Below are 27,887 nucleotides of genomic sequence, written 5' to 3'. Positions count from 1 at the left end.
AGAAGTCCTTATAATACTCTCGTATAAAGTTACCTTTCATTTAATTGAATTATGACATACATTATTGTGAATGTAGACGTGTTGTAATTAATTCCACAACATTGCAGATTGACTTTACGTATCTGTATATTTGTATATAAATAAATAATAAGCAATTTCGTTCATTCATTTCGTTGGTACGTTTGTTTGGTTCTATTTTGGAATAAGTTTAATGGGTTGGAATTGGAATTAAAACATCTATCTATCCTATGCATTATTTCAGGATCTATTCTACTGAATGCTAAGATTGTTAAAACTGAGAATAAACTGGTAACTTTGAAAGTTGTTAAGAGAAGGAAGCTGTACACGTATAGCTGGCGCTAGCTGCCTTGCTAGGAACAACTGTCAAAGAACGAATCCATGTCATACAGACTGTGACTGTGGCAACGCAGTCGTAGTGAAAAGTAAAACGAAATTAGTACAAGTCACAGGGATTACTTGCTACTCCCGAGTTTCCCTTAGACTAAAAGAAAAATAATATGATAAGGATTTAATGTCGTTTGGCGTACTACGCAGAAATTATTAAAGCAAAAAAGTTTGTGCGCAGGCGCACAAGTGCAGTCTCTTTTCCTTTACTTATAGGGCATCCCGAATTCCGGGCTACTATTAAAAATTTATTGACAGAAATCATCTCAAAATATGGAAATTAAACCTAGATTATGCTTCTGAAAAACTTATGTGGCACATTCCATCACACCGTGTCAGATGGCGCGCCATATGGATCCAAAATAATTTAACAAAGATATTATAATATAATACGATAATATGCAAGATATTTTTTGTGTGAAAGTTAAAAAATAATATACTTTGTCATTTGTTCGTGCCCACGCGCAACTATTAAGGAGATTTCGTATAGTTAAATCTTAACGTCAACTTTGCCATTTCACTTATAGGTGTTCTTTATTCCGCCTAGTTTCTAGTAAATGAACTTCCTTTGTTCTTAGTACTCTATTCAGCATACTCCTAGATCGCTTTCACTGAGTTTCGTAAACTTCCTGGTTTAACACATTTACCATATTATACCATATTCAAACCGCCCAATAAGCTTTGAACTAGATCGTGAACCGAATATAGCATTGTTCTACTCCTCATTGAAAGCAGATTTAATTAATTATTGCCGACATTACCATTAATGGAATCGCATGGTATAGGTAGCTATTATACCGCACAATTTCATAGCCAGTCACAGAATATAAATATATTCGTTTCTCATATAATTCATGAATTAATTATTATGATCGAAAATCATGATATTTTTAAATCATCACGCCTCGTATACGTCACTGTAAGTTGGTGTACTTGATCAATTTTACCGTCGGTACTTTTAGGCATAGTGTAGAAGATTTAAGCAAAGTTATGTACCTCTCACATACATTTTGTTTTTAGTTTATTCGCCACGTTACAAAAGTAATGGTTAAAATGTTTTTGGTATTTCTAATGTTAAGTTGCGATTAATATTTAACAAAGACTCACAATTAAAAAAATAATAGATAAAGATTGTGTATAAGATTGTTATTCATTGATGAATGAATATCATGATAATAATATTTGCGATGGTAAAGCGAACTTAGAGTCAATGTGCGAATTAGTAAAGTCGGTTCGTGGTACTAGGTTGCAGAAAGGGGATGAGGGGAGAAGGGAGCGAGGTAGGGCAGTGTCCCTCATTGATCGCAAGCCGCGCAGCATCCCCGCACCGCGGCCCCGCATTCTCCGCTCGACACAACCACAAAATTCAACACTCGAAATTGCAATCGTCGGAATTCGAAAGCTCATCTCATTCTTAACCCCATTAAAGTCGTGACTGATTGGAATGAATGTGGTTTACGGTTTTCATTTTTACTAGGCATCTTAACGAGGTTCAAAATACCTAGAAGCTTTAACGTTCTGTTAAAAAGTATGGGCCTCATTGAGTACCTTCATAATTTTATATGCGTAAACATATTTTTGTGTAAAATTATATTATAATTAACAAAACTTATAGTAAGCGTTATATTTATTACTACTGTGACAATGATTCTATATTTATTGTATAGTTATTAAAATTAATATTTATATATACATATACTTTTAATTTTAAGAAAAATTAAATTAAAATTAAGTTTTAGTTTTAAAATAAATAACAAAGTTTCGCGGACAATAATAATACCTATCTATATACTACCTATATTTATTACTTTAAATAAATGATCATTGATAAATTTACTTATTTAAAAAGTCAATAAGGGCTCAAACAAGTTATTGAAAGAAATAAGGAAGGTAATGGATCTCAGTTTAAAACTCTGCGGTTGACTTTTCGATAAAAATATAATACAATGTATCACTAAAATATAATTCTATTCACTTCAATGCCAAACCCCAAAACAAGCAGACAGATTCCGAAAAGGGACAAAATTTACATAATTAGATTGAGGCCGAAAGGAGTGTTGGAACAAGCGTGCAGGCGTGTGGGCTGCGGCTGCAAGAAACGGCTAAGGGCGGGCGGGCGACGGGAGCGAGGCGCGCAGCGCGTGAATGGGCGGCGGCGGCGGCGCGGCGATGCGACTGCGCGCCTGCGGCACCTCCGCCAGTCCGCACACCGGCGGCTCCGCTGCCCCACGGTCGGCCGCACTCCGCTGAACAACAATGCTTAAAAACACAACGTAACTCGACAGACCCAGCGGCGGCGTAGTCGGCAATGCTCGAGGATCGGACGGCACGCGTGGCCGTCGGCGAGCGGTCCTGAAGAAAATTTGATTTATGAAAACCACAACAGAATTATTTTTTAAGCTGATCGTATTCGACGGATCGGAATAGAGGGGCAGGAGTGCGGCGAAGGGAGGCGGGGGCCGGTGTCGCGGGTGTCGCGGATCGAGGCTCGGGCGGATGATGGCGCGGCGCGGCGGCGCAGCGGCGCGCGGCGCGGGCTCGCGGCGCTGACATGGCCGGCCGGGCGCGCCGCTCGCTGCTGGCGGCGCCCGCGGGCCTGCTGCTGCTGCTAGGCCTGCTGTGGCCGAGGGGTAAGCCTCAATGCCTACCCTCCACGATCCGCCTCCACGAGTATTTTATTCCCATATTCATGTAGTTTATTAATAATTGCACCTTTAAAATATTAAAACTTTCGTTTTAAAACAAAAATATATAAAAGTAAATTACTAAATAAGCAAAAACAGTTTTCAACACAATTATTTTATGTTGCTGCTATCCTTCCATTATATTTGCAATCATTATTTACATTAGTCACTATAGAAATGTAAAAAATTTAAACAGATCTATTATTATAGAGAAATATAACTTATTTATGTGATGTATTTATGAATATTTTATTTCATTTTTTTTAAAAACTTTTAAGTTACTAAATAATTTCAAGATAAATAATAAAAATCACGTAACGTAATAAAAATCAGTCTTTAATTTCAATTATTTAATATGCCTATATAAAATATTTTATAAGCTTAGTAACTTCGACAGTAAGCATAAATGAATAATAAAAAAAAATAAGACCAGATCAGTTTAGGTAAAACTTTGCTATGTATAGACAATAATTAATGCACGTTCTTCAAAGACGAATAAAGTATCCCATTTTATCTATTCGTGTTAGAATTTTCTACACCCACGTCTAGCACATTTAAGTCCGCCTACAAACGCTTAGTCGAGTACCGAAAAACCATGAAAGATCTCTGCCCGTTGAAACATAAGAGGGGAAAATTCCACACAAAAGAATGTGCTTTTAAGCGGTGGCATTTTATTGGAGGCAATCTCGAGAGCGTTTATCGTCTGATAACGTAACATGTATGAGAGAGTTCGCGAGATCGCTCGAGTAACGATGTACGTACCTTGGGGTTAATAGTGGCCCCAACTAGCGTCAATAATGGCACTTTTTATAATTGAAATTGTTTTATCATGTCCACAAAAGTTATTTAATGTTAAAGCAATAAATAATATACATATTAATATATAGAAATATAAATCACGCGACTAATTTAATTTTTTTTTAAACATTAAATTATTGTTATTTTTTTAATAATAATGTTAATAAAAAAATTATTGATATGGAACAAACCATTTGAATTACTTATTGCATGCTTTTCTTTATAGACGTATAAGAATATTTTCTAGTATGATTTATTTATTATCTTTACAATTAAATGCGGGTTTTTTACAATTGGTCGTAATTTTATTTAGTATAATTATACCAAAATTGTCTTATACCATTTTAAAATGAAAATAAAAGTTGAATTTCGTGAAAACCAACTTACAACATTTATTTTTTTTAAAAAAAGTCATAAAGTTTGTTTTTATTTAAAATATCGTTGTTTCATTTTTACTAAGAAAGCAGAACGGAAAAACCAATGTACATTGTTGTATTCCGATTTGTCTTTTCTACATTTTACATGAAACATGTTATAAAACCGGTCAAGTCAAAGATAGCAAAGCGTTTTCTTTCACCTTGTATAGAGCAGTTTCCAATTTCCGTTTAAAAGTTGCTTGTTTTATGTCTGACTAACACATACAGCACAGTCATTTATTCAGTGATATTTTTACGGCATATCCTTTATTTCTTTATTGATCTATCCATTTTTGTATTAACAAAAATGGATTGCTATTAAGCAAGATTGGAACAAATAATTCAATGTCAGGTTAAATCTTTTTTGTTTTTTCAAAATTAAAACTGAACATTTTGGTATGTACATTTTAATATTCATTATACAGGACAAAGAAAAACCATATATCATTCGAAATAGATGTGCAATAAATTGCGTATATCGATTACATGTATTGTTTATATTTGATCAGTTAATATTCAGTGTCTCTAAAGCGTTATGCATTTTTAGAGGCTCGCTGTGGCTACCACGAGAAGCGGCTGCTACACCATCTGTTAGACCACTACAACGTGCTGGAGCGGCCCGTGGTTAACGAGAGCGATCCGCTCCAGCTCTCCTTCGGCCTCACGCTCATGCAGATCATAGACGTGGTAAAATATTTATACATATATGTATATATATACATTTCCTAATACGTATAATCCTCTAAATAATCATTTACAGATTAAAGTAAACATCTTTAATACAAATTGGTATATTTTCTAATCATAATTATCACACACATAATGTTACACGATAAATAAAATAAAACATTTAAATATCCTCACATGTATGTGAGTTGTTTAAATTTGAAATCAAACCACCATTGCATACATACTATAAAAATAAAATGGTTCGTAATATACAAATCATAATATTTAATTTTATCCAACCCGTACAAAATGCTTTTAAAAATAAAGTTTAGCGTATTGTTTTTGTAATAATATGTATGTATTTCTTTGAGTAAATGTATTTTTATTCCTTTTATTACCTCGCCTAATGCAGTAAATATTTATAAAATAATTAAGCGTGCTTCATGTCTAAATAATAAACTAATGCTAAACTTAAAATCTTCTAATTAAATAATCTTTCACAGGATGAAAAGAACCAGCTACTTATAACTAACATCTGGCTTAAACTAGTAAGTATTGTGGCCATAAACTCATCCTATAAATAAAGTCGTGCTAATAAAACTTTAAATATAAATAAAATATATCATATAAATCCAATAAATATTTACAACCGAAAAAAAATATAACTTATTTTGTTTAGGAATGGAATGATATGAACTTAAGATGGAACACTTCAGACTTCGGCGGAGTCAAAGATTTAAGAGTTCCGCCACATAGATTATGGAAACCAGATGTTCTTATGTACAACAGGTAAATAAAGGATAGACAATTTAAATTAGAAATATTACAATTTAATCTAAAAATGTCAGCTGTAATTGGAAACAACAATCACTGCCCACCGTATTGGAAGTAACCTCTGATGTAATACGTGTGCCCACACGAAGTGTTTTATTTGTTATTGGCCACGACGATACAAGATACGCAAGATGGTTGTTTAGTCTTTTCCCTTTGGTTTCATTTGTCACATATTTATACCAACTACAACGGTAGCTAACGTTTTAAAAGATCATAATACAACAATAACAATATTTTGTACAAATATACATATGATATAATATAATACAAATGTTGCAATTTAAAAAAAAACATGTTTTTAATAAAACAGTGCAGATGAAGGCTTCGACAGTACTTACCCCACCAACGTGGTTGTGCGAAACAACGGCTCATGTCTATACGTACCACCTGGAATATTTAAAAGTACTTGTAAAATAGATATCACCTGGTTTCCTTTCGACGATCAAAGATGTGAAATGAAGTTTGGAAGCTGGACTTACGATGGTTACCAAGTAAGAGTTACTTTTTAATTCTTTATCGAAATATATTAAATTATTTTGTTGTTCCATTCTTAGAGATATCCAATAAAGTTTACTACATTTATCAGGTCTTGATATTTATCGAATAAAACATTTACGATCCGACAAAGAAATGTAAAATTCTTGCCTTACAGTTTTTCTTGTTTTAGCTGGATCTTCAACTACAAGACGAAGGAGGTGGAGATATAAGTAGTTTTGTTACAAATGGAGAATGGGAACTTATAGGTACTGTTCGCTATAATGATGAATATTTAATGATTTAATAGGAACTAACTTTATAAATATTTATATGAATGACTCATTTCTATACAGGAGTACCAGGGAAGCGTAACGAAATATACTATAACTGTTGTCCCGAGCCGTACATCGATATAACGTTCGCGGTGGTAATTCGGCGAAAAACTTTATACTACTTTTTCAATCTTATCGTACCATGCGTGCTCATTGCCTCAATGGCGTTACTGGGTTTTACTTTACCACCTGACTCCGGAGAAAAGCTTTCATTAGGTATGCATTATTTGTAACCTTACTATATATGTACATATATAACATCCAACTCGAAAACTGACTAATTCATTCATTTTGAACAGGTGTTACAATTCTGCTGTCCCTAACTGTGTTTCTGAATATGGTAGCGGAAACCATGCCAGCGACATCAGATGCTGTTCCACTATTGGGCACATATTTTAATTGCATTATGTTTATGGTGGCTTCTTCGGTCGTATCCACGATCCTTATTCTTAATTACCACCACCGACACTCAGATACACACGTGATGAGCGATTGGGTATGTATCAACTACTAATATCTATACATACATATTTAAGGGATTATATTTTTTTATATAGCTTATAACACGTTTTAATTAGCTTATAACTCGTATTAATTTTATTCTAAATTGCGTAGATCCGATGTGTATTCCTCTACTGGCTGCCTTGGATCCTTCGTATGTCACGACCAGGTGACGCGGCCACGCCGCCACCCGCTCGCGCCCCTCCTCCTCCAGATCTGGAATTGCGCGAGCGTTCTTCGAAATCGCTACTAGCTAACGTGCTCGACATCGACGACGACTTTCGACATACCCACGCGCAGCAGCCGCCTTGCTGCCGATACTACAGGTCCCTCGACGATCTACACGAACACTACTCGCCGTAAATAGCACGGTTACAATATTACACCCCTGCCTCGAACGTTCCGCAGTCAAACCCGGCCGAACAGCTTCAAAAACATCATTAAACTCATCTAAGTTCACAATTTAATTCACATATTTTTTAATTTAGATAAATTCTCTGAGTCTTGGGTCTTTTCTTGACACGAATCAGCATTATTCCCGTAGCGCCCAATACTCCCTTTGCCGAACCCGTAGATTAGATTGCAAATATTTTTAGAGAGTACAAAGTCTTAATTTCGTAGGAGTGGCGAAGAAAATGGCGCGGGTCTAGCGGCGCATAGCTGCTTCGGTGTCGACTACGAGCTCTCTCTCATACTTAAAGAGCTTCGAGTCATCACAGATCAGGTGCATATTTTGAAATATATAACATATTCCTTTTCATTACAGAATTATTTCCAAATAGAAATAATACTAAATGTATGTTTGTTTTAGATGCGCAAGCAAGACGAAGATGCGGACATTTCGCGCGACTGGAAATTCGCTGCCATGGTCGTGGACAGACTGTGCCTTATTATCTTTACCCTGTTCACAATCATTGCCACGCTAGCCGTGCTACTGTCCGCACCCCACATCATGGTGTCGTAGCGACCCGCCCGCTTGCGGCTACGCATGCGTAACGTTCTGTGATACCGCGAATATAAATTAAGTTGTGATGTGTGAAGAGGTTTGGGCGCCGACGCTGCGACGTTGGAGTTGCCGCCGCTTGCCTCGTCGCCCACGCCCCCCTATAGTGATAAGTTACCGCTGACTGCCATCCCTGTGCATGAACCAAATACTGCCTATTCTGTCTCTTGTCCTTTTATCTTTGAGGCCTCTCTTTCAGCGGCTTAGTCTTTGCTCTTCCAAAAATTAACGACTGATAAATTTACTTAGAGACGCTATAACATCTTGTCTCATACAGTCACTATTAATATGCAAGTCAAAACATTAATTTTCAGTTAAAATAAATTGTATTAAACGTTGGTACATTTTTCGTAAGAAAAATTGTATTTAAATGACTAACATTGCAATAAATGTGGTATGACACTGGCACTTGACCGGGCTTATTATAGTAATCCACGCTAGAATAGTCGCCATTTTGGTCTAGAATTTATGATTGTGGTTAATTCTGAAATTTGTAGCACAAAAACGTCTTCCTTCTTACCGTTGAACGACCTGTCGCATTTAAAATTTAAACTCTGTTAGATCTTTCTCAAATCTTAAAATTTATGTACAGTTTAGGATTTGGGCAGTGGAGCAATCGCCCTTTCTTTCCTTCTTGTTCGATTCCGTGAATCGTGGTTATGATCCCTAACTTTATTTTCAGATGTATTTGAGTCAGTAGCTAGTATAGAACTTTACAAACAATGTTGATTCAATTGGTACAGGTTGTGATATGCCTCGTTGTGAACGGGTCGATATTGTTATAAATGGTAAAATATCCAAAGCTATAGCTTAATAAAACGTTCGTTAAAAGTTGTAGTTAAAGTATTATTTTATTAAAATCATACTTTGGTCTTTCGGAATAACTTATACAAATAATTACATTATTACATTACATGGTGATATCACGTTTGTACCTTGTACTTCTATCGATACAATCATAACACTGAAACGATGTAGCTTTTTAAAGCTTCTCAGTTAAAAAGTATACAAAAGAGTATATAGGTATCCATACTTTAAAATAGACGATGAACAATGGATTCATATCTCACATTATTTTGATCACTTCTCAAGGTTATCTACAAAAAATCGGAATATATCCGTTTGTGATTTTTATTATACTGAGATGTCTTTATACCAGCGACAGAAAAATACCAAACATCGATTTTTTACAAATCTCAATTATTAAGTTACCTCTCAAAAGTTAAGGCCCTAAAACCAGTCGATTTGATAGAATCACTGTAAGTTAATTTATTATATCATGTCATCCAATTTATATCAATCATTTAATGTCTTACTTATTACTATTGTTTTCGAAAACATTGTACACCTCCTAAAAGGAAAACATAAAACGAATTGCTGGAGCTGCGCGGATACACTCATAAACCGTGTCGATTGTACCCTCGCAGTCCTCCTTTAGATGATGATTTCCTTGTCTGAGGTTATGCTTTTTAATAATCAGAGACGTTCCTTTGGAAGTTGCGGAGCGGATGTGATTATTCGCCAGTGTTTTCTAAATTATCTTTATTTATTTATTGTTATACGACCTGATCTCCTCAATCTTATGGTCGTGGAGTGCCGTGCGGAGGATAAGGCGCATTATTTATCTAATTGTTGGTTGCAGTAACTATCTTTGTACTGGATAGTGCAGTAATGCGCCGCATCCACGTCGGCGTTGGGACGATGTTTGTCCCCGTAATTTGTTCAATTGTTAGGGTTAATACTCTGAATTGCACTTTGTTTATTAAATATAAACGAATGAAAATATATGTTTTTTATTTAAACTTCTTCTAGTTACCTTTACAGTTCTTATTACTAAGTCAATATGCGCAAATACGCCCTGACCTATATATTCCTAGTCGGATTTTTGGGAGCAGCCTGAGTAGTTGTAGACAATCGATGATATCCCGAGGGATACTTGCACATGCGCACATTGAGACTGCTGAAGCGACTAAGGCATATTTCTCTGCGACTACTACACTAGACTCTGAGGGATTTTAATATTTGTCCCTTGACAAAATGATTACTTTTCTTTAAAAATCCAATTATATGACAAAAATAACTAAAATTTATTATACATAAACAAATAACATTTCTTTATAAATTACACTGCAAATCCATCCATGATCGAATTCTATACTGATACTGATTTATAAGATAAAAAATATGATATATAATTAAATATTATTGGTATATAAAATGAAAATATTATAGGCATATAATAAATAAGAAAGTTTAGTTCATTAATAACATATTATGTTCAATTTAGGCATGTAATATGTTTTACATTTACTGTTCAAAATTTTAAATCAATATTAGTAATTACGCAAAAGTAAAGCAATTAGTAACATATTCAAGCTGTGTTAGAAGGGATTGATTTGTATGCTTCTATATTACAATAATTTAATATTGAAAATATTGATATCGTAAATGACAAAATATAGGCACTGAGTTTGAATGTGTTCTTAAAAGTAAAGTTGTGTGGGGCGGGCGGTGGCGGCTCGGGCGTAGGGCGCGGGCGTGAGGCGCGGCGCGGGGCCATGCATGCCGCGTGCGGCAGTGGCCGCCGCCATGACGGCAGGGTCGCGCGCACCCCTGTTAGCCATCGCTCTATTTGCAGCACTTTATTCAGGTACGCGATAAAAATTACTTAATAACCGCAAAAAATATATTTCATGTAAAATATTATCTGTAATAAACATTTTTCGACGATCGATCAAGTGATAATTTGTCTTTAATTGAAAAAAAAATCTCACAATAATATAATTAAAAAAATATTTTATAATTGTATATTTCAAAAAATGCAATATATTTTTATCAAATTTGTAAAGTTCTGTCTACTTCATTTAAATATAGAATGCATGGTAACAACAGTGTTTGTTTTTTTTTAATTTATTTTTTGCATTAATTTAGTCAATTTAGTAATTGAATCCAAAGATGTTTTTAAATCGCCAAAATTGACGATTTTAATTTAATCTTAATCATTTTTCGATGATGCGATGAATATAAATATATTATAAAGCTTATCTCGCGAAGTGGTCCTTATTGATCGCGGCTGCAGCATCAGCGTAGTACCTACCTAGCGCTTGTCTGAAGAATCAAACATTAGAATATAGATTAAATTTGATGTTCCTAAAAGGTGTGGCTTATCTTTTAATGTGTGTATTCGTTTGCGTGGCTATAACCACGACTATATGCAACAATTGTTTATCTTTTATTGTATAGTGGGTTAACTTTCAGTTTTTATAAGATACAGTTTAAAATAATCAATGAACCTACAAAGAAATTAAAAAGCCGTATCTCTCATTCAAGACATTTTGCTTGAGGAGCGCATAAACAAATAGCGAGTATTTTTATTTGACATAGATGCTAATGCAACGTAGATTTTTTGTGATACGTCATATAATTTATAATCATAAATAATAACAAATTAACTCATTAATATTATTTTAATTTCTTGTTACTATAAAAGTTTATTTGTATTATATAGGATGGTGTTCAGAAGACGAAGAGCGATTAGTCCGAGACCTGTTCCGAGGTTACAACAAACTCATCCGACCTGTACAAAATATGACACAAAAAGTCGATGTTCGATTTGGTCTAGCCTTTGTACAGCTTATTAATGTCGTAAGTTAAAATAATAATTACATTTTCTAAATTGATATACTAAAATTTGGTTTCAATACAGATATGCAATTTTTTTTGAAAACGCTTACCAATGATGGTTTTATATAATTTTGGTTCTAAATATGAATATAGTTTTAACTCACGGATATAAATTATTAATTTACTTTAGTATCTAATAATTTAATTCGTGGAGGTTTTTAATTTTATGCTATTTTCAGAACGAAAAAAATCAAATTATGAAATCGAACGTATGGTTACGGCTTGTTTGGATGGATTATCAGCTCATGTGGGACGAGGCAGATTATGGAGGCATAGGCGTGCTAAGACTTCCCCCTGACAAAGTTTGGAAACCAGACATCGTGCTCTTTAACAAGTAAACGTCCATTTTTACATATATTATTTTTCATTAATCAATTATTAAATAGTTATTAATGCATTGAAACTTCTACTCTTTTTTATAAACAAAAGCTTATAAATTATATTTCTCAAAGTACATAATAATCAATTGTTACAATTTCACAGCGCTGATGGCAATTATGAAGTACGATACAAATCTAATGTTTTAATTTATCCAAACGGAGAAGTTCTTTGGGTTCCGCCAGCCATTTATCAGGTATAAAATAATATATTGGAAATTTTTACTTAATTATAATTATATAATAAAACGTTACGTCAAGGGATTTTGAATTATAGTATTTTTTAATATTCTAAGAGTAAAGCATACTATTCATAAAACAATGTCATTTACAGAGTTCATGTACCATCGACGTAACATATTTTCCGTTTGACCAACAAACATGCATCATGAAGTTTGGATCGTGGACTTTCAATGGTGATCAAGTATCGCTTGCATTGTACAATAACAAAAACTTTGTTGATCTGTCAGATTATTGGAAATCTGGTACTTGGGACATCATCGAAGTACCAGCGTATTTGAATATATATGAAGGAAACCACCCCACTGAAACGGATATAACCTTTTACATAATTATTCGACGGAAAACTTTGTTTTACACCGTTAATTTAATCTTACCAACTGTTTTGATATCATTCCTTTGTGTTCTTGTCTTCTACTTGCCCGCTGAAGCTGGTGAAAAAGTAAGTAAATTTTAAGTCCCCTTATTTTCCAATATTATTCCTAAAACATATTACTCCTTCAGTATATTTTTACACTATATACATATATAATTGTATCAATACTTAGTTTTAAGATTTGGATTTATACATTCATCTTTTTTTTTAAGACAGTCAGTCTTTATCATTTCAGGTAACATTAGGCATAAGCATTTTGCTGTCACTGGTCGTATTTCTACTTCTGGTATCAAAAATTCTTCCACCGACATCTCTGGTGCTGCCACTCATCGCAAAATATCTCCTGTTTACATTCATAATGAATACCGTCAGTATTCTTGTAACTGTTATAATAATTAACTGGAACTTCAGAGGACCTAGGACACATAGGTATTACTTTCTTTATCACGTCACGTATAAAATCTCAGATGTACTTAGTTAGTCTATGGTCTTATTTATATGTTTTTAGAATGCCACTTTGGATCCGAAGTGTTTTTTTGCACTATTTACCAGCGGCGCTACTCATGCGTCGACCACGTAAAACTCGTCTGCGTTGGATGATGGAAATGCCAGGAATGGGAGCTCCACCACATGCAGCGGCTCCTCACGATTTACCAAAACATATAAGGTACGATTAAGTTACCAATATAAAGCAATCGATAACAATTTGTTTAATGTATTAATATCGAAACCCTTTTTAAAATAATATGTTTAATAATTATATTTTATATATTAAAACAGTGCGATTGGAGCTAAACAAAGTAAAATGGAGGCAATGGAACTATCTGATCTGCATCACCCTAACTGCAAAATAAATCGAGCATCTGGTGGAGGGGGTGAGGTTGGCGCACTGGGTGGACTAGGAGCCCTTGGCGGTCTCGGACTTGGTGAAAGACGAGAATCAGAAAGTTCTGATTCTTTACTGTTGTCTCCCGAAGCAGCAAAGGCTACCGAAGCAGTGGAATTTATAGCAGAACACTTACGAAATGAAGATCTTTATATTCAGGTAAAAACTTTATTCAACGGCGAGTAGTGTCCCATTTTGTAATATATTTTATTAATGTAAATTGTTTTCAGACCCGAGAAGATTGGAAATACGTAGCTATGGTGATCGACCGACTGCAGCTTTACATTTTCTTTTTTGTAACTACTGCTGGAACTGTTGGGATTTTGATGGACGCGCCTCATATCTTTGAATATGTCGATCAAGATAGGATTATTGAAATATACAGAGGAAAATAAGCTTTACTGCACATCTATAGATTGTGAATGATAGAAATATGATTTACCTATAATCTTTCTAAAACAATTATTTCCTAACAAGGTTAAATATTACAGACACTGTTCAAATCATAAATATTTATTACGAATATAATACGAATTACGATTTAGCGTACTAGATACTGCTTTTAACATCATGTTCAAAGGCGGTTTACGAGGCTTAAATAAAAACATAGTAATAAAAAAAAATTAGAGGGTTCAATATTTACCATTAATATAAGGTCTTCTTGGCTCATATATTGCTCAGCTAAATAAAAAACAGAAGTTGAGACATGACTACTGTATTAGAGTCTTAGATTTTAGAAAATATGCTATAACCTTAATGAATCGTAGCTTAAATTAAGAAATACCTACTGATAGAATTATAAAATGGCTGTGTTCGATGTTTATAAAAGCACAATATTAATGAAATAAATGAATTTTTATGTAATTTTGTATATCATCAGCGACTAAATTCTGTATTCTTAAGTAATTACCCTAAGTCCTAGGATAATTTAATCACAAATGTATAGGTAATACCAGATTCTTAAATTGATCACATTAAATTCTTCAATTGATTGCCCCTTACTATGAATTCTATATATTCGTTTTATAAATTTCAAAATTCAATTCGATCGACAAAATTATACAATACTAGGAACTAATTACTCTTAAGTTATTTTATTTTATACACAAGTCGTCGTTAATCTTCGACTTAATAATGTTAACTTAATTAAAAAATCATATAAAATTAATGAAGCATATTATACGACTACCTATATGCCAATGTAAATGTACAACCCGGTCACAGCATCTGTGCACCCGGCGTCGATGACGTCATATCGACGTTCTGGTGCGTTGCGAGAAACAAACATAACTAGAAATATTGTTTTGTAATGAATATTTGATGGAAAATAAATAACACAATCTTATTTACAAATTATATTATTTTTTAAATGAATACCTACATTCCAGCGAGGTGTACAGATATGGTGACTGTGTTGTAATAAAAAACTTATATCTAGTCTATGTCTAGAATAATTTGTTGTGAGAAGAATCTTCCAAATAATTTATTGATATATATGTAAGTAGACACCATTTAAAATATATTTCAATACGAATTCACAGTATTCGTTGAGAATGTTGAAAGGCTTGTTCTTATTTATAAATAAATTAACAAACACATTACGAACATTGTTTTATAAATTAACAATAGATAAAATAACTTTAATACGTTGTTTTTTTTTATTGAGCTGCGTCAAACGTATCTTTGATTTTCCTATACATAGTAAAATAGGATAAATACAGTTAATATCTGAACCAATACAAAACATTGTTAATTAAAAATATTTTATATTTAGAATTGAGATGGTGGAAAGACCCCTTTATATTGTATCATAAGAGTACCGTCGCGGAAAAGTCTACCTGAACTCCTTGGGCACGAAAGACCTCGTAATCCGAAAAAGTCTACCCCCACATGGGCATCTGCGTTTATTGTATTATATTATCTTTCTAATAATTGTTAGAATAATTTTATATATTTTCATACTTCTGAAAATGGAATTGTTATTCTGAAAACTTTTATATAATAAAAAAAACCTTGACTAATAACTTTAGATACAAGAAAAGCATGTTTATATTAAAATACATTTGTATATATAATGATGATCGTCTTCTTAAGTAATTAAACATCTAATTTGAATCTGTTATTGTGAAAAAGGCTCTAAAACTTTTTAAAGAATGACTCGACTTCAATATACAAAATTGAATATAAGAAAAAGATAACTTACTATGAAGTCTCCTCAAAGACAGTAGAGAGAGGTTTTAGGAAAATTGGGTATCATCCAACATCGTAATCTATTCAGAAATATTCGCTCGGTACATATACGCTTCTGTTTATCAACTACAGCCTTTTGATATAATTATTATGATAATTATGATGATCACTTTAATTGTCATAAAAATACAGAAAATAAAATTAAAAAAAAACTAAATGAATTTCGATATTTATGATAGGTAACTCAAATCCAATTAATAAAGATTATTATCAATGCACGAACTGTTGTTAAACAACACTACCGCTAGTCCAGGACGCTAATCCAGGACCAGATAATATATCTAACCTGTCACTTGCACGTCAATGGACTTGAGTATTTACTTAAATTTTACAATTATACTTATATGAGAAAAAAGGTATTTCCAGATAGCTGGAAAAAACCTTACTTGAGCCAACATTAAAGTCTAACAAAGTAAAAAGCCTAAAAACCTAAGTTATTGACCTATATCTAGGGATATATGTATGCATGAAACCTTTGCAAAATATTAGAAAAAATTTAAGTAAAATAAATAGATGATATATAGAAACAAATAAACATTTCCCCATTTCAGTATGGACTTCGACAATTCAAATCATCAATAAACCATTCAATGAACACAGAGTTTTAAAAAAATTAAATGAAATAACATTACATGAAATATTAATAAATATCTAACGTATTAGCATTCGTCAGAAATTTTCTTATTTCTAGGAATCACTTTAGATTCAAAACTTCAGTGGAATCCTTATATATCATCCTTGACGGGTAGACTCAGCTCCGCAGCATGCGCAGTTAAAAAAGTTAGACAACTAGCAGATGTTGATACTGCTCCATTAGTTTAATTTGCTTACTTTATCTGTTACGACATTTTACTTCGGGATAACGCTGCGGATATTGAAAGTAAAACTGTTTTCATACTGCAAAAAGGAGTTGTTAGGTCTATTTACAATCTAGGAGCTCGAGCCTCCCTTCGGGATGTTTTTAATATAGTGGATATACTTACAGCTGCTTCACAATATGTAATATGTTTACAACAATATTCAAATTTCATCGTAAATCTGATCTATTGTGTCTTGTGCTATTTTTTTTTTTTTTGTATAATAGCTAAACGCTGGTCGCCAATTCTCTGTCTGCTTTCTTCCATATGTAGATATTTGACTATAAATTTGACATGTAATGAGGAAAGATATAAGTTTGTATCTGTTTCTAAATTTGTAAGATAGAGGTAGGTAAGTGGGATAAACTCATTCAATTCTGGACTACATTTTTTACGGTTTTTACGATACTGATGGTGGGCACGAGTTCGTTGACAATATTTATCTCCTGTGCAACATTCGTTTGTTGTGCACCGAATAATTATGAGTGTGACGAAGATGCACACAAAATGGCGCTGAAGATGGAATTGATGGAAATAAAGATATGGAGAATAAGTAAATCTGTGAGATCTGTTCTGCTAACCATGGCACATTTGCCTGCATATTTTATTTTTATCATATTATTCCCACGAGTAGCTAGGGATTTAACAGTCAATCCAAGCAAATTCCCGCGTTCACTGTGATAAGGCTAAATGAAATTAGAGGTCCCCTTATCTCTAAACTTAGGACTTAGCCCCACTTTAGATATGGAGCCCTTGGCGTATGCTGTTCCACCTTGGCTTGGGTTGTATCTCTCTTGGTCTGTATTCTCATCTTAAGCCAATCAAGCGTGAGTAGCTTTATCGTCATACCCCTAAAAATAATTAAAACGGACAAGCCCCATCACATTGGCAACGTAGAGAAACGACGACACGGAAAGAAATACTTCAGATGTAAGAAGAATAGACGAAAGATATTCAGCGAAATTTTACTCACAAGAAACCTTCGACTTCGGCTAAAGATTTCACCGAAGTCGTCATTAGCTTTAATAAAGTATCGTATCACCGTAAATCGATATTCAACATGTCACAAAAACGTTTAAGTAAAACTCGCTATTAGTTGTTTTATGCTTTTATTGATATCATATTAAAAGAATATTTATACATTTAGGGCAACTTAAATCCTACATTACATTGTATTTATCTTTACTGTTTTTTGGGGCGATTGATATTAAATGCTTCAGTTATTGGCTATTGGAGCTCGTAAGTTTAAATTTTATAATTATATCATATATAGTTATTATATTCTGACGAAGTCATTGTAAATTTAAAATGATTTTAAATATATCTTTTTTTATAATAATCCAATAAATTATGAAACAATTGGGTTTCCTTCTATGATTTAAGATAATTAAAAACACAGAACTTATCAAATTTACTTACATGAATTAATCTTATTAAAAGATCAAGCAAGGATTGCTCCAAAATATAATGACGAGTGCTCCTTATATAAGAGCTTAATATAATTATTTTTCCTTAACAATATTTAACTGTCTTTAGACTACAAACATTTTTATTTAATGAAACCTTACATTTTTATGATGCTACTGCTCCCAACATGATCAGCATGTTAAAATGCATCGGCCATCAATAGAAATTTCTGTGAGTACATTTTTTACTCGGATTTCATTGAATATATTTACTCCATTCTTAGGCAACTAAACTTTTAATAAGTACTTAATAAAGAAGTAACATTATTTCGTTTTAAAAGAAAATAAATAATTTATTTTGAATCATATTTATTTCGTGTATCTTACTATAGTTTAAAAACAATTGGTAAGAATCCAATCATACAAAGGACTTATGATACAATTAATACAAAATATAAAGTCTGTTTCTAATAATCATATTTAATTACTAAAACTGAAAAATTTACTTACTGAAAGCTACATGTCAAAGATTATGATCTTTGACATGTAGCTTTCAGTAGTAATATCTTTTAAATGTTAATCATATAACCAATAAAGAACCAATTATTAATTTGATAGGAACGAATAAAGATAAAGATTTATAAATGTCGGAGAAATCCAATTGCAAGTATTTACAGCAACATTACATACTCAAATGTGCTAATAAATTCTTTAATATTTTGTTTTGATAATGATGTTTTTATTTTATTTAATTCACAACTTAGTAACGCCAGAATAAGCACTAAATAAGTATTTTACATTACAATGAATATAGGTAGTTAAATTTATTTATTCTATGTAACTGAAATAGTGAGCTTAATCAGCAATAAATAAAAAAAACATATTTTGCACATGTTAACATAAGTACCCTCAGCCATTTATAAATACTTTATTTATTGGCCACTATACACACTTACTTGCCATTCGTGTTCTAATATTATAAAATATTTTATGTAATACAAGCAAATAGCTAAAATAACTTGATCAGTATAACAATGGTAATGTTCAAAAGAAAAAGTGGAAAAAAATATGAACAAATATTATGTAAATCCTATACTTTCCACGAACAAACATTTACTTAATTATAAAAATATTTTTTTACATTTAATGTATCTTACTTTCTAAACTTATATTAAAACTATCTTTGTTTTACTTTAATCGTCATCATCATCATGTGTGGGTGATGTTGCGGAATAGTTTGGTGTTGTGGGTGAGTACGATGGGCCAGCCGAAGATGGCGAATATGCTAGTGACGTGGGTGAATAATTTGTAGATGTAGACGTATATGTCGGTGATGTCGGAGAATATTTAGTAGAAGAAGGCGAATAGCCTGGTGAAGTAGAGGAGTAATTTGGTGAAGATGGAGAATAGTTCGATGAGGAAGGTGAGTATTGTGTACTTCCAGGATGTTGGGGCGATGAAGGAGAATATGCTGTGCTCGAAGGTGAGTACTGTGGACTTTTAGGTAAATACTGCGGACTGCTGGGACTCCCTGCCAGTGATGGCGAGGTAGGGGAATAGTTTGGAGATGGAGAGTACTTGAGTGTTGACGGCGAGTAACTCTGCGAGGCTGGAGAATAAGCTGATGTTTGGGAATAAGAAGGACTTGTAGGTGAGTATTGAGCAGGTGTTGCTGTATAATTTGGTGACGATGGGGAATAACTATGAGAACCTGGACTGTAAACAAGAGATGTCGGAGAATAATTAGGCGATGAACAATATCCCGGAGATGTTGGAGAGTATGCCGCACTTGTTGGTGAATATGAGGGGCTGGTTGGTGAATAGGTCGGACTTGTAGGCGAATAACTAGAAGTGGCTGAATAGCTTGGAGATGTTGGCGAGTATGCTGGGCTCGTCGGAGAATAGCTTGGCGAAGTTGGCGAATAACTGGGCGATGTCGGGGAATATGACGGGGACGTAGGAGAATAGCCTGGCGAAGTCGGAGAATAACTTGGAGAAGTTGGAGAATAAATAGATGTTGGTGAATAGTTTGGAGATGTTGGAGAATAGGAAGGACCGGTAGGTGAATAATGAGGGGAAATAGAAGTAAGGCTCGGTGATGGGGCCGCATAGACTGGACTAGTTGGTGAATATGACGGAGATGCACCTGCAGGTGAAGCGTAAGGAGACAAAGGAGCGCCAGGAGAACCAGGTGAACCGGGTTGTGGTGACCATGAACTACTGTAAGCTGGTGACAATCCAGAAGCGTCCGATGCACCTGACGGCGAAAAGGATGGCCCAGGAGTCATGCTGCTGCCGACTGTAAACATTTAAAAGAAAAGTTAGATTAAATTAATTATGAATCAATAAAACTTACTAATTTTGATTTCAGTATTTTACGAAAAAAATTACCTTGACCAGGGGACCAAACAGATGCTCCATATCCAGGGGTATTTTGATTAGACCACGGAGTCATTAACGGAGTCATAGATGGAGTTCCAACTCCGAAGTATATTCCAACTCCAACGCCCATGCCTACACCGAGACCTCCCATTTCCATTCCATGTTTGCATTTTTCAGCATCAAGTAATAAGTCGAAACAGCCTAAAAAAATATTTAGTAAATACAATAAATCAATCTCATCCTCAACATATTTCTATAAAAAAAAATACCATAATGTTAAAAAGATCTTTTGTGTAAGGCAAATACGGGATGAATAACTATAGACCTTAAAAAATAAAATAGTATATTATCATGCTTACCAGTTCCCATCCTGGGTAGCTGACCCATAATTATGTTCTCAGATACACCTCTCATTGGATCAACCTCAGCGTGACTTGCGGCGTCAAGTAAAACATCTACCGTTTCCTCGAATGAGCATCTCATGAGAGCTCCTGTATCTTGTCTATTGATACCATGTCGAGTAATAGCCATAAGATGACCTTTAGCAGTCATTACGTCACAAAGTAAGGCAAGGTGGCGATAGTTCACGTATAAACCGTAGAACTGTAATACAGCATTCATTTCCTTTTCGACAGACTTACGCACAGCTTCAATACCTAGCACTTGGAATATTTCGCAAATGTCGTTACTGAACGTTCTTATTGGATCCACGTCCCGTTCCGAAAGTACTTTCATTAATGAAGTACCATCAGTTTCTAACAACCACTCTGCAATAGCTTTGAATTCACCTTGATCAGTAATGATAATACGTTTTTTGGCTTCGGTTTGTGGTAAGTGCATGTACACTTTTGCTATGGCTTCTATACCTTGTAATGTCATATCAGATAACATGTTAGCTTCAATACATCTAAGGAACATATCATCTTCCATTTTGTCAACAGTTTCTTCGTCATTATCTTGAAATTTGCTCTCCTCATTATTCATAATTCGGATACGTAATACTAGTTTCTCTGCATTATCGTCATTGAAGATGCAATTCAAATCGTCTCCAAATCCTGCATTTATCTTTTCTGCAATTTGTTCCATAGTCAATTTCTTATCTGTCATTCTTTTACGATCTAATTCAATACGTAACAACCACGGAGAAATCTTTGTAGGGTCAAAGTCGGGCATTTCGTAGTAGACATTAACAAATTCTTGATCTTCAGCAATAACTGTATTTTGTGGATCGGGATCGTAATAAATAGCCGTGTTTGCAGTAACTTTTCGTAAAGTAGTGTGTTCCAATCGACATAATACATTTTTAGCTTTTTCAGCATCTCTAGCTGCACCTCCAGTAAGAAAAACAGTTAGTGAAGGAGCTTTTGGTTTCTTTGAAATATTAATAATTTCTTTTAGACGAGGAACACCAAGTGTTACGTTTTTAGATGACACACCAGCAAAGTGGAAAGTATTCAATGTCATCTGAGTAGCAGGCTCTCCAAGTGATTGAGCAGCTAAAGCTCCAACCATTTCACCCGGATTAACTTGGGCCTGTTGGAAACGTGTTTCTATTTCTCCGATCAACCATTCAAAGGCTTCGCTGGAAAGTCTGTAATCTTCTGAAACAAACTTTGTACAAAGTGTAGATCTGACTAAACATTGGAAAAGTAGAGTTGCATTTTCATTGGCTTGTTTAGATAATCGATCATCACCAGCTACTATAACACATTTATTTAAAAGATCTTTAACACCTTGTATAACTTTGATTGGACTCAAATCAGTTTGCAATCTTTTATTAATATGGAAAATTTTTTGTACATTCCAGATCATTCTCTTGAAATTGCAAGGCAGTACAACTTTAGATTCTCCACTGGGGAAAATTTGACGAAGTACTTCTCTATCTTTACACAACTGTTCCCACTCACTTTCAAGATCACCAATGACATAACCTGATTCCGTCAATTCTTTTATTATATCTTCATTGAAGATTCTCTTTAAATATCTTTCATTTGTTGGGTCAAATTTAAATTTCTTTTCAAATGCTTTATTAGACAGTTTCACTGTTGGTAGATTTTGGAATTCTACTGTTTCTCCTGCTAATCCATCTTCACCATATCTCAACTGAATCAACTGACCCACAGAGTTACGGACGGTGCCATCATAGTGAACCATGACGGACTCCATAGCTTTTATTAGACGTCGCTGAATATATCCTGTCTCAGCTGTTTTTACAGCCGTATCAATAAGACCTTCACGACCACCCATAGCATGGAAATAGAATTCTGAAGGCGTCAAACCGGCAAGGTACGAATTTTCTACGAAACCTCTTGATTCAGGACCATAATCGTCTTTAATGAAATGAGGCAATGTTCTTTTACGGAAACCAAATGGAATACGCTTTCCCTCTACGTTTTGTTGACCGACACAAGCAATAACCTGAGAAATATTAATATTCGATCCTTTGGAACCTGCAACCACCATAGCCTTGAGATTGTTGTATTCTGTTAGAGATTTCTTAGCAGAACCTCCAGTTTTGTCACGAGCATCGTTTAAGATACGGTTTACTTGGTTCTCGAATGTTTGCCTAAGTGTGTTACCAGGTGTTGGCTCTAGCTCCATGTTATGCGCCTTTTGAATAACCTCTATGACATCATCTTTAGCTTTGACTATAGCGCGCTGAATTTCTTGGTATGTTTGCGGATCAGCAATAGTGTCACCAATACCAATGGAGTGACCTTCCAATAAGAGCCAGTTATTAATCACAGTTTGAATATTTCCATAAAATCTTCCAGCAGTTTCATGGCCCAGTTCTAACATACAAATATGAAGCAAGGAACCTGCTGATGCACCCAATGATTTTTTACATAAAATACCCTTCAGCAACTCGCCATGTTCCACTACAACTTTTGTATCTCCAGGAGAAATCCAATTATATGGTCCATCATCTTCTTCGTCTGGATGTGTGGAATGAGTTCGAACCATATTTACATTTCCAGGAATGATTAGAGTAAATATTTGCTTTCCAGTCCAAAGTGGTTGTGGTTTTAAAATACATGGTTGTGGTATTTTACCATCCCATGTTGGCAAGAACATAAGTAGATTCATAACTTGTTCTTTAGTCAAAAACACATCTCTTTTTGTCATTTTTCTTACAGCAGTCAATGTGTCCTGTACAATACCCATAACAGGTTTGTTTGCTTGTGGGGTGATAATCTGCCGGGGGGTTATATGTATATTCTCTACCTCTGCACGTGTTTCCATAGACTGCGGGACATGTAAATTCATTTCATCTCCATCAAAATCAGCATTGTATGGGGAAGTGCAACTCAAATTCATCCGAAATGTTGACCATGGTAATACCTTAACCCTGTGACCCATCATACTCATTTTGTGTAAAGTTGGTTGCCGATTAAAAATAACCAAATCATCATCTCTCAAATGACGTTCTACTTTATATCCATATTGTAAATGTAAATCTGAGGGTTTAGGGTGGAATCGTAAATCTATTCTTTCTCCATTATCCCGCACTATATATTTAGCTCCTGGATATTGAGCATTACCACGTCTAACTAACTCTTGCATCCTATCTATATTGAAAGGTGTCACTAATTCTGGGAATGTTAAATTTTGTGCAATGGATCTCGGAACTCCCACTTGATCAATACGCAAATTAGGATCAGGAGTGATGACAGTCCTGGCAGAAAAGTCGACACGCTTTCCCATAAGATTTCCTCTAATTCTTCCTTCTTTACCTTTTAAACGAGCTTTAATTGCTTTAAGTGGTTTCCCAGACTTTTGCATAGCTCTGAAAGTAAATATACAGTTAAATACCAAAATATTTTTCTAGTGGACCACAATCTTCACTACACAATGTTTACTTACTTTGGCATTCCAGGCATATCATTATCTACAAATGTAGCCACATGAAATTGTAACATTCTTATATTATCTGTAAGAACGTGAGCAGCTGCCCCTGATTGTTCATTTCTCATTAACTCATTATTTGCTTTGATAATATCTGCAAGTTTGTGGGTCAAATCATCCTGGTTTTTTGCCGAACCAAACATTACAACAGCTGGTCTTACAGCTAATGGTGGAACTGGAAGAACTGTTACAATCATCCAGTCAGGCCGGGCAAACTTAGGGTCCATACCCAAGATAAATGACTCCTCATCTGAAACAATTAATGGTATAAAAACATTATCCACACAGCATTATTTTTATTCTAAACTATAATATATATTATGAATTTGAAATAAGCACAACCTCAGTAATATCACTATAAACATATTTGTATAACTCAAAAAGTAAGTACATAGCAGACTTTTATTCTGTAAACAAAAGGCTCGAAAACTATATAGCTTGTGAGTAACAGAAATAAGAAATCATGCAAATTGATAAAACCACTTCATTTATAACTTATTACAGATTAAGCACATTCAACTAATGTAATATGAAATAAATATGAAATTCACATATTAGTGATTATAATTGATTAATGTCAAATATTACACTGTCCATTTCAAGTAATATCTTTGTAGAAAGTTCCTTGACCAAAGAATATAATTGCTATTCCCAACAGAGTCACAACTAAATTACAAATCTAAGTGCAACAAAACTGACTAAAGACTCATCAAAAGGATTAATGAGACCTCTAAAGCACACATGCAAAATTATTTGAGGGAGTCTGGATGTACAATAAACTATTGTTCATATAAAGAAATTTAAGCATTGTAAGGAAACATTTACATTATTTGTCAATTAATTAAGTTTCTCTTTCAAGAAACCATGTTTTTTGAGAAATTCTCTTTAAACCTAAAAATATTACAACAATATTTAAAAGCTAAGTTTTCTTTTATCTCTACCCAGTACTGAAACTATTTACTAAATTTATTTGTGTATTGTTTTACATGAAATTTTGTTATATCTGCTCTAGTTTTTTCTATATTAATAAAGATGAAACAGGTAGTTGTTTTGTCAAATATAGGACATTTGGCTGCATGGTAAGATGATGGAAGATTAAAATCGTCCAACAGCTCCAGTCCAATGTACTGTCTTCAAATTTTAGTTAATCAGTATTAGTAAAAACTTAAAGTTTTGTTTTTCTCATACCATGTTATTATTCGAAAATTAGCTAAAGTAAAAATATTTATATTATTATATATTTATATAGGTATATTTTTGAAATACAATTCCTTTTTTTGCTTTTCTTTAATATGTATAATATTACAAATAATATAATACAGTATGTACATATTTTTTTATAGTAAGAGTTAAATATAGCCCTGACACACTGAAAATTTGATAATGATAAAACACTAAAACTTAAGTTAAAGTAAATGGTTATACTGCTGTATGATACTGTTCAGTACCCCAGTAATGGTCGGCCAATTTCCACTGATTTCCTTACAGGCATTGTTTTACTTGAGTTTCTAATTTTCTTTATGTTTCATCAGATACTTCTGATTTAAAATAGAAACATACTGACAAGTTTCAATTGTTGAACAAAGATGATGCAATTCACGAAGTTAAGATTGTCAGAATTACAGCACTAGACACTTTCAATAATTTCATATGACAGCATTGTGTTAAGCTATTGAAGCCTTATGACGAAATCATTAATAAAATAATTTTGGATTCTTGTAGGAAATTGATGAGATTCCACATAAAGCTTCTTTAAAAAAGTACTTGGACAAGGATGATTACACAACAAACTTACTTCACATGAGGGCTTCCTAAAAATTGAGTTGGAAAGTTGTTTCAACCCCTTTTATTTCTAATATAACATAATGGCATGTCTTTCTTGAAATATTATTATATTTTAATAATGACATGAATTTAAAAAATACAATTTACAAACAAAATTTACCTCTCCAAAATAATTATGCTAATATCATGTACAATGTGGATACATGCTGATCATTAATATGATTTCTCGAAAATAATGGATACACACTGATAATTAATATATCATAAATGTAGAAAATAAATCCAAAATTACATTTAAATGATAACATTACACTGTGATCCTTTATCTTCTTCCTCAGAATATCTTTTCTCATCAAAAATATTTTAATTCTATATACTGATCAAAACTTTTCAAATACCTGTAATATGTTTCAATATTTCATAAACTCTTTCTGCTGTAATAATTATTTTCTTATCTTGTGTATCTTCATTAGCATGTTTCCATTCTGCAGTCAGGTCTAAACCTTGTCGTCTAATAGATGGCTGATAGTGTCCACAACCTCCATGACCTGATCCCCTTTTACCTTCTTCGCCTTCTTTTCCAATATCCATATCCTCTCCCCCCTCACATATATTTTTACCTTTGCATAAATCATACACATATGTCAATCTTTTACGTGGCTGTCCTTTTGATTTCATGACCACTTCTTTTATCTTTGGATTTGTCTGTAATATAAAATTAATATATAGTGCAACTATTATTACATACCAAGTGCATTTCAATATTTATATAAACTAAATGGATAATTACCGGACTGACTAGCAGCTTTGAACAATAAAAACAAACACATCTCAAAACTTTTATTGTTTTTGTTATAAAACCGATGTGAAAAACTGGTTTTGCTAAATCTATGTGTCCAAAGTGTCCTGGACATTCTGTCATATTTCCTGCACAGGTCTGACATCTGGAACTTCTGTCAATTACCCCTTGTCGAGGATCCATAAGCCCACCAAGCTTGGGCCTTCCACCTTCCATAGTTTCTGGAAAGCGAATGCCTCCCTCTGTGACTGACATCCGTCGCTATAACAGAACACCATAATGCAATGAAACACAATAATGCAGTCAAATTTTAAGGATTTAAAAATACTTCATTCAGTTTACAAAATCTTTATATTGTTTGTAGAGTATATTTAAAAATAAAAAGACTTAAAGTTATTTCAACAACCTTTTTGAAAGTAACACAACCAGAAAAACACAACGCAGTCGTCAAAGGTGCACACTTGCACAACATATTTTAAGCATACTTTGTTTCCACATATTTTAGTTCGATTTCATACACAAGCATATTACAAATTAAACTTACGATTTCATCTGGGGATAATATACCAAATTGTACTCTTTTAACTTGGCGCAAAGGCGCCTTAGAATCGTTCGTGGTCGCCATTTTGGACGACTAATGATAATGACAACGTTTGACAATCGCAGCATTTTAACTAAATTGTAGCTTTGTGTTCAACGACAAGTTAAACCACAGAGTGTATAAACAATTGAGTTAAACAGCCAAAGATATTTTTCTCTTGTTTATGGATTTTGATACTTCATGGATGCTTTTTCGGTTGAAGACTAATATGAAACGCTT

The 27,887-nt window shown here is 33.7% G+C and overlaps 3 protein-coding genes across 4 annotated transcripts; 2 read left to right on the top strand and 1 right to left on the bottom strand.

Moving 5' to 3' along the window:
• Nucleotides 1-2,600: 2,600 nt before the first annotated feature.
• Nachralpha7 (nicotinic Acetylcholine Receptor alpha7) lies at nt 2,601-9,902 on the top strand. 2 transcript variants are annotated; one of them, XM_026637919.2, is made up of 11 exons: nt 2,601-3,035; nt 4,851-4,990; nt 5,476-5,520; nt 5,652-5,761; nt 6,117-6,297; nt 6,474-6,549; nt 6,637-6,831; nt 6,915-7,111; nt 7,231-7,442; nt 7,738-7,840; nt 7,928-9,902. In XM_026637919.2, exons 1-11 carry the CDS (start codon nt 2,957-2,959, stop codon nt 8,078-8,080), a joined length of 1,491 nt encoding a protein of 496 aa, XP_026493704.1. In that variant the 5' UTR covers nt 2,601-2,956; the 3' UTR covers nt 8,081-9,902. The 2 variants fall into 2 exon arrangements, with proteins under 2 accessions (XP_026493704.1, XP_026493703.1); XM_026637918.2 differs by having other exon boundaries at nt 7,231-7,475.
• A 779-nt stretch (nt 9,903-10,681) lies between these two features.
• On the top strand, nt 10,682-15,326 carry LOC113398972 (acetylcholine receptor subunit beta-like 1). Its single transcript, XM_026637943.2, has 9 exons — nt 10,682-10,769; nt 11,628-11,764; nt 11,983-12,137; nt 12,287-12,377; nt 12,515-12,862; nt 13,032-13,225; nt 13,305-13,463; nt 13,577-13,841; nt 13,913-15,326. Exons 1-9 carry the CDS (start codon nt 10,682-10,684, stop codon nt 14,075-14,077), a joined length of 1,602 nt encoding a protein of 533 aa, XP_026493728.1. The 3' UTR covers nt 14,078-15,326.
• Nucleotides 15,327-18,854: 3,528 nt separating this feature from the next.
• Nucleotides 18,855-27,753, bottom strand: LOC113399000 (DNA-directed RNA polymerase II subunit RPB1). The gene is made up of 7 exons (XM_026637991.2): nt 27,612-27,753; nt 27,059-27,328; nt 26,667-26,973; nt 24,442-24,733; nt 20,937-24,364; nt 20,587-20,778; nt 18,855-20,494 (listed from the first exon to the last, which is right to left on the bottom strand). Exons 1-7 carry the CDS (start codon nt 27,690-27,692, stop codon nt 19,389-19,391), a joined length of 5,676 nt encoding a protein of 1,891 aa, XP_026493776.1. The 5' UTR covers nt 27,693-27,753; the 3' UTR covers nt 18,855-19,388.
• Between the last annotated feature and the right edge of the window lie 134 nt (nt 27,754-27,887).

Source organism: Vanessa tameamea, chromosome 2, assembly GCF_037043105.1.
Source record: "Vanessa tameamea isolate UH-Manoa-2023 chromosome 2, ilVanTame1 primary haplotype, whole genome shotgun sequence".
NCBI classification, from domain to species: domain Eukaryota; kingdom Metazoa; phylum Arthropoda; class Insecta; order Lepidoptera; family Nymphalidae; genus Vanessa; species Vanessa tameamea.
Note: the sequence above shows the minus strand (reverse complement) of the source record. Positions and strands in the feature narration are given on the sequence as shown.

Coding starts and splice junctions, on each gene's coding strand:
- Nachralpha7 (XM_026637918.2), top strand. CDS start 2,957: ATGGCCGGCCGGGCGCGCCGCTCGCTGCTGGCGGCGCCCGCGGGCCTG. Junction 5,521..5,651: donor CTAACATCTGGCTTAAACTA/GTAAGTATTGTG, acceptor TATTTTGTTTAG/GAATGGAATGATATGAACTT. Junction 7,112..7,230: donor CACACGTGATGAGCGATTGG/GTATGTATCAAC, acceptor TAAATTGCGTAG/ATCCGATGTGTATTCCTCTA.
- LOC113399000 (XM_026637991.2), bottom strand. CDS start 27,692: ATGGCGACCACGAACGATTCTAAGGCGCCTTTGCGCCAAGTTAAAAGA. Junction 27,329..27,611: donor TATTATCCCCAGATGAAATC/GTAAGTTTAATT, acceptor GTTCTGTTATAG/CGACGGATGTCAGTCACAGA. Junction 24,734..26,666: donor AATATTGAAACATATTACAG/GTATTTGAAAAG, acceptor TAATTGTTTCAG/ATGAGGAGTCATTTATCTTG.
- LOC113398972 (XM_026637943.2), top strand. CDS start 10,682: ATGCCGCGTGCGGCAGTGGCCGCCGCCATGACGGCAGGGTCGCGCGCA. Junction 10,770..11,627: donor ATTTGCAGCACTTTATTCAG/GTACGCGATAAA, acceptor TGTATTATATAG/GATGGTGTTCAGAAGACGAA. Junction 12,378..12,514: donor TTCCGCCAGCCATTTATCAG/GTATAAAATAAT, acceptor TGTCATTTACAG/AGTTCATGTACCATCGACGT.